General features: G+C 63.2%; 1 protein-coding gene across 2 annotated transcripts; it reads left to right on the top strand.

Moving 5' to 3' along the window:
- Positions 1-384: 384 nt before the first annotated feature.
- GADD45A (growth arrest and DNA damage inducible alpha) lies at positions 385-2896 on the top strand. 2 transcript variants are annotated; one of them, XM_084266050.1, is made up of 4 exons: positions 385-513; positions 621-722; positions 1299-1552; positions 2648-2896. In XM_084266050.1, the coding sequence occupies exons 1-4, from the start codon at positions 470-472 to the stop codon at positions 2824-2826; spliced, it is 579 nt and encodes a 192-aa protein (XP_084122176.1). In that variant the 5' UTR covers positions 385-469; the 3' UTR covers positions 2827-2896. The 2 variants fall into 2 exon arrangements, with proteins under 2 accessions (XP_084122176.1, XP_084122177.1); XM_084266051.1 differs by having other exon boundaries at positions 1299-1512; positions 2648-2871.
- Positions 2897-6663: the final 3767 nt, after the last annotated feature.

Genomic DNA, 6663 nt, shown 5'->3' with positions numbered 1-6663 from the left:
TTGGTGTCCCTGCCTGTGGCAGGGGGTTGGAGCTCTGGGACCCTCGGGGTCCCTCCCAGCCCAGCCCGGGATGCTGTCAGACCCTGGGCCCCGGCGCGGTGCCCGGCTGGCGCGGGGCGAGCGGACGGGCGGAGGGACCCTGCGTTACCCCGCACGCGCCCCGCCCGCCCTTCGCCCCGCCCCCTTTCCCCCCGGCCACGCCCCCTTCCCCGTTTAACCCGGGGGGCTTCCCGGCCGACGGTAGCGGCGCCGGCCATCCTGGTCGGCGGCGAGGAGCGGCCTCATTTGCATGAGCCAATAGGAGGCGAGTATGCAAATCAGGCCGGCTCGGGTTGGCCGGGCGCGGGGGGGATAACGCCCGCGGGGCGCCTTTGTGCCGCAGAGGCGGCGGCGGCGGGGCCCGGCCGGGAGCCCAGCGGAGCCGGGTCGGGGTCCGGAGCGGGGCCGGGGCCGCCCCCGCGGCCGCACTATGACTCTGGAGGAGCTGCCCGGGGACCGCCGCGCCGCCGGGAGGTGCGGGCCGGGCGCGGGGGGCGGGCTGGGCTGGGCTGGGCTGGGCTGGGGGGGGTGGGGTGCCGGCCCCCGCTGACGGCGGCCTGTCCGTGCTTGTCCCGGCGCAGGATGGAGCAGGCGGGGGACGCGCTGGAGGAGGTGCTGAGCAAGGCGCTGAGCCAGCGGAGCCTCACCCTCGGCGTCTACGAGGCCGCCAAGCTGCTCAACGTGTGAGTGACCCCGCTGCACCCCCCGCCTCCCCTCCCCTCCGCTCCCCTGACCCCGGCGTGCAGGTGTCCCCCCACACCCCCTCCCCTAACCCTGGTGTGGGGGTGTCCCCCCGCACCCCTTCCCTTCCCCTGACCCCGGCGTGCGGGTGTCCCCCTGCACCCCCTCCCCTAACCCCGGCATGCGGGTGTCCCCCCGCACCCCCTCCCCTCCCCTGACCCCGGCGTGCGGGTGTCCCCCCGCACCCCCTCCCCTCCCCTAACCCCAGTGTGCGGGTGTCCCCCCGCTTCCCTTCTGCTCCTCTAACCCCGGCGTGCGGGTGTCCCCCCGCACCCCTTCCCCTCCCCTGACCCCGGTGTATGGGTGTCCCCCCGCACCCTCCGCCTCCTATTCCCTTCCCTTCCCCGGCGTGCGGGTGTCCCCCCGCACCCCCTGTCTCCCCTCCCCTAACCCCGGCGTGCAGGTGTCCCCCCGCACCCCCCGCCTCCTATTCCCTTCCCCGGCGTGCGGGTGTCCCCCCTGCCTCCCATCCCTTCCCCTAACCCCGGTGACCGCGGGTGCCCCCCCATCCCCCGCAGGGACCCGGACAACGTGGTGCTGTGCCTGCTGGCCGCCGACGAGGAGGAGGCGGGGGACGCGGCGCTGCAGATCCACTTCACGCTGATCCAGGCGTTCTGCTGCGAGAACGACATCGGCATCCTGCGCGTCAGCAACCCGGCGCGGCTGGCGCAGCTGCTGCTGCCCGCCGCCGGCCCCGAGCCGCCCGCCGACCTGCACTGCGTCCTGGTCACGGTCAGCGCGGGCCGGGGGCGGCCGGGGGGCGCGGGGCGGGGTGAGGATGAGCTCGCCGCTCGCAGCCGCCCCGCATCGCGGTGTCACGCAGCAGCCCGGCCGGACCGCGGGCTCCAGCAGTGCCTGGAGAGCAGCTCTGCCCCTGCCCATCGCTCCCCCGTCCCGGGGAGCTCAGGCACAGCGGCCAAACAGAGCGGCTCTGCCAGCCCCTGCAGCGGCTGCAGCCCTGGCTGGGGGCAGCACAGAGGCTCCTGCTGGAGCTGCCACCCGACCCAAACTTTGGCTGTGGCTCTTCGTGAAGTTTTCTTTATCCTCTGAGGCTGCAAAACCCCTCCTGGGCTCAGTTTGCTGCTTGTTCTGGAGCTGATCCTCACTCCTGGGTGTTTCCCCCCCCATCATTCCCCTTGTCTTCCCCCCCTCCTTAGTTTTTCCCCCCTTCCTTGGTTTTCTCCCCCATCACCCCCCCTTGTCTTTCCCCCCCCTTCCTTGGTCTTTCTCCCCCCTTCCTTGGTTTCCCCCCCCCTCTTTTTTTTTTTACCCCCATCACCCCCTTGTTTCCCCTCCCCTCTTTTTTTTTTACCCCCATCACCCCCCTTGTCTTCCCCCCCTTGTTTTTCCCCCCCCATCACCCCCCTTGTCTTTCCCCCCCTTGTTTTTTCCCCACATCACCCCCCTTGTCTTCCCCCCTTCCTTGTTTTTCCCCCCATCACCCCCCTTGTCTTTCCCCCCCTCCTTGTTTCTTCCCCCCCCATCACCCCCCTTGTCTTTCCCCCCCTCCTTAGTTTTTCCCCCCCATCACCCTCCCTTGTCTTCCCCCCCCCCTTCCTTGGTCTTTCCCCCCCCTTCCTTGGTTCCCCCCCCGCTTTTTCTTTTACCCCCATCACCCCCCTTGTCTTACCCCCCTTCCTTGGTTCCCCCCCCCCATCACCCCCCCTTGTCCTTCCCCCCCCTTCCTTGTTTTTTCCCCCCCCATCACCCCCCTTGTCTTCCCCCCCCCTTGATTTTCCCCCCCATCACCCCCCCCTTGTCTCCCCCCCCCTCCTTGTTTTCCCCCCCCCTCCCCCCCTTGTTTTCCCCCTCATGGGGGCTGTTGTCACCCCTGTGCTCAGGCCCTGTCCCCTCTCTCTCTTTCCAGAACCCCCAGGCCTCCTCGCAGTGGAAGGATCCAGCGCTGAGTCAGCTCATGTGCTTCTGCCGGGAGAGTCGCTACACGGACCAGTGGGTGCCGGTGATCAACCTGCCCGAGCGGTGAGGGCCCCGGGCCCTCAGCCACCCGCCGGGACCCCGTTGCACTCGAGTTTTGCAATATTTTAGCAGTTGCTCAGGAAGTTTCTCCCTGCCCTCTGCACCAGGAGGATTTCAGGGGAAAGGGGGGGGGGGGGCAGCAGGGGGGGAGGGTTTGGGGGGGGATGGAAGGGCAAAAGAAAACCCCAATTCCCCCCTTCCCTTCCCATCCCCAAACAACAACAAAACGAATTGTTGATGAAGCTGGTGGTTGAAGTGAGGGGGGACAGGCTGAGGTTGAGTCTGTCACCTGCGGGGCTGCAGCGACCCCGAAGCGATGGGTGAGGAGCAGGGAGAGGAGGGAGCCCTGCCTGGCAGGAGGTGGTGCTCACCCCCAAAGCCCCCAACGCCCTCCAGGGTTGGTTTTGTTGTTTGTTTCTTGGGTTGGTTTGGTGGTTGTTTGGGTTTTTTTTTTTTTAATTTAAAAAAAAACAAAACTTTTTAAAAAGTTTTCTGCTTTCCATCCTGTCAGGAGAAGAAAAAGCAAGTTAATCGACACCTTTTCCAATCGATTTTACTGGACTTTGGGATGTTAATCCTCCAGTTTTTATGCTGAGAGATATAATAATAAGTTATTTTATGATGAAAAGAAATTATTTATACTCAAGAGGTGGGAGGCCCAGAGGGTCCACACCCCCCACCCACCCTCCTGAGCTGGCTCCTCGCACTGGAGCTGGTTGACAGGGGGGGTTAGTGCTTTGTTTCTTGGGGTTGTGGTTTGTGTTGGTGGTTTCTTTGGGGGGGGGGTTGTTGGGGTGGGAGGGGAAATTGCCTTTTTTTTGTTGTTGTTGTTGTGGGTTCTTTTCTCTTTTTGTTGTTTTTTTTTCCTTTTTGCAATAAAGTTCAAACTCCAGCCCTTTGTCCTGGGGTTTGTTTTCTTCCCCTGCTCCCCAGGGCTCGTTCAGCAGCTGCTTCCTTCCGCGTCCCGGCCGTGGGCAAGGTCCCGGCGCCCCGGCGGCCCTGGGTGATTTCACTCCTCGCTCCTCCCACCCCATTAAAGCAGCTGATGTGCTGTGGGGAAATGGTATTTATCTTCCCTGAGCGCTGGCACGCACCGGCCCAGCCTGACGCCAGCCCCCTGGCACCGGGGTTGGCAGCCTTGTTTTGGGGTGTGTGGGGGGGGCTCCCAGCCTCCTGCTGAGCTGGGGTCTGCTGGGGAAACCTGATTCCTCCAGGGAGGAGAACTTGAGCTTGTGTTTCCTTCCCTGGGAAGGCGTCAGGCTGAGCTGTGTGCCCCAGGTTTGGTCCCTTGGTGTCCCCCTTCCCGAGGGCTGGGGGTTCGGTGAGGGCTGCTGGTGTGGTGACACGAGTCCCCTGGCACGCAGGGGCCGCCTGGTGTGGCAGCAGTTGGGTGCTGGGAGAGCAGGAAGGGAGCCTGGCTCCCACCCACGCTGCCTGGGGCTGGCCCTGGGGCCTCTGCTGACCTACATTGGGGCTGCCCTGACGCACCCCGGCACGCTGCCGGGCGGCACGCGGACCCCGCAGCCCTCTGCCTGCCCCAGCAGTCATCAGCATCATCATCATCATCCTCCTCCTCACGGTGGGTCACTCTGTGCCTGCTGGGATGGGTCCCCACTGCCTCTGGCAGCGTCCAGTCTCCAGACCAGCCCTCCCAGTCCCCAGCCGTGCAGGACAGCGCGAGGTGCTGCCCGGCCACGTCACCTGCCCTGCAGCGGCCGCACAGCGTGTCCAGCTCGGGGCTCAGGGCCGGGCAGGCACCAGCCCTGGCCCCTGGGATGCTGCCTGAGCAGCTCTGTGTCACCTCCTCTGCATGCAGGAGCTGCACTCAGGGCCTGGCCCCCACCAAGGAGCTGGATCCCGGCTCCATCGCGGCCGGGGCACGGAGCAGGAGGCTGGGATGGGGTGGTCTGAGCTCTGGGACCATGGGATGGGTTCAGCGTCAGCATTTTGGAAGCAAACACACACCCAGGAGCAGAGCTGCTGGCTGTGGGCCCCCTTCCCACCTCTTTACACTCCCTCATCCTGCTGCACATAAGGTGAGTGGCCCAACCAGTGTGGGGGGGGATTTAGCTGGGGGGAAAATTTAGCCCTGTGGGACCATACAGCATCCAGCACCATCCTGCACCAGCCACTGCTGCTCCTCCAGCTGTGACCCAGGGCAGGGGCTCAGTCACAGTTTGGGGAACTCTGGGAACTCATTGAGCTCAAACTCTGCCCCTGTCCCTGCTCCGACCCCCCCAGCCCAAAGAGCCTGGCCAGGCCCCACACATGGCCCAGCACACACCTGTGTCCACAAACACTCTCTTTTTACCCCAAAACTAGCTGTTTTTTGGGGTCAATCCCTGCCTGGCTGCCTGCCAATCCCTCCCAAAAACACCCAGGTGCCTGATAACCCCCCCACCCCCCCAAAAAAAAGTGACTGCAGCTCCTCTGGGGAGGAGCTTTTCAGGGAACACCAGTGGGAGCAGCTGAGGTGTCCCACAGCCAGGAGATCTCCCTTCCCCCTCCTACCCCATCACTTCGACCCATTGCTGTGGAACTCCCTGTGCTCCAACGTGAGGATCCCAGAGCTCCAACCCCCTGCCACAGGCAGGGACACCAACCTCCAGGCCTGGAGCTACACAAGGTTGCCCAGGGCCCCAGCCAACCTGGCCTTGGACACCCCCAGGGATGGGGCACCCACCCCCTCGCTGGGCAGCCCCTTCCAGCCCCTCACCACTCTCTCTGCAAACAACTTCCCCCCAATCTCTCCTCTCCCCCTTCCCTCCTCCAGCTTCACTCCATCCCCTTGTCCTGCCAGTCTCTGCCCTTTAACAAGCTGATTCCCCTCCTGTTCCTGGGGTCCCTTCAGGGACTGGGAGGCTGCAGTGAGGTCCCCCCACAGCCTTCTCTTCTCCAGGCTGACCCAGCCCAGCTCCCTCAGCCTCTCTCCCTAGGGGAGCTGCTCCAGCCCTCTGAGCATCTCTGTGGCTCCTCTGACCCCTCTCCACCAGTCCCACATCTTCCTTGTACTGGGGCCCAGCTCTGGACACAGGACTCCAGCTGGACAATGGCAGCTACACAGTTCAGCACAGGAGGGAGATGGGGGGGTTACAAGGGGCTGGGAAATCCCATCACATCGTCCCAGAGGAGCTGTGGAGAGAAGACAGACACCTGCAGCCTGCTGAGTCAGCGTTATCAGCCAGCCCTGCCAAGCTTGCTTTCTGGCAATAGTTAATATCTGTATAATTATGCTATTAAAGGGTTTTTTTTTTAATATTTATATACACATGGATGCAGAGAGAGAGAGAGAGAGAGAGGCTTTTTATTATGTATATATATATCTATATATAAAATCACTGCCCTGACTGACAGGCCCCCCCATTGCACCTGCACAGCCACGGGCAGGATCCCATTTGGCAGTTCACCCCCTTGAAAAATGGAGTTTAAAAAAGAGCCAGGTGCTGCCTCCCCACACAGAACCCACCAGGAACTTTGGGGAGGGGGGACACAGGAGCGTGCCCAAGCTCAGTGCAGAGCTGGGCAGTCCCAGCACGCAGCCTTTGGTTCTTTGGAGGGGGGTGGAGGGGTGTGGGGGGGGTTATTTCAATACTACCAGGGATTTTTAATTTGAGAAGAGAACAGAGAGAAGCAGACTCAAAGCTGGGACTCCTGCTCTTTCAGCTCCTCCTAAAAAAAGCAAGAAAATACATCTCCAGCTCCCCAATGCCTGATGATTTAACCCCCCCCACCCTGTGCCAAGAGAAGCCAAGGCAAGGAAAGCTGTGGGCAGGGCTCCCCAGGAGTTGCTCCCATCGTTTTCCAAGGCAGCTCTTGCTCCAAGGCAGCTCCAGCTCTGCACTTTAAGCCTGCCCGTGCCTGGACACGTGCTATCCAGGCAGGTAACACCCCCCCCCCTTCCCCGAC

The sequence above is a fragment of the Gallinula chloropus genome, assembly GCF_964237585.1.
Source record: "Gallinula chloropus genome assembly, chromosome: 6".
NCBI classification, from domain to species: Eukaryota; Metazoa; Chordata; class Aves; order Gruiformes; family Rallidae; genus Gallinula; species Gallinula chloropus.
The sequence above is the reverse complement of the archived record's forward strand: the minus strand, read 5'-3'. Positions and strand labels throughout refer to the sequence as shown.

Coding starts and splice junctions, on each gene's coding strand:
- GADD45A (XM_084266050.1), top strand. CDS start 470: ATGACTCTGGAGGAGCTGCCCGGGGACCGCCGCGCCGCCGGGAG. Junction 723..1,298: donor GCCGCCAAGCTGCTCAACGT/GTGAGTGACCCC, acceptor CATCCCCCGCAG/GGACCCGGACAACGTGGTGC. Junction 1,553..2,647: donor GCCGGGGGGCGCGGGGCGGG/GTGAGGATGAGC, acceptor CTCTCTTTCCAG/AACCCCCAGGCCTCCTCGCA.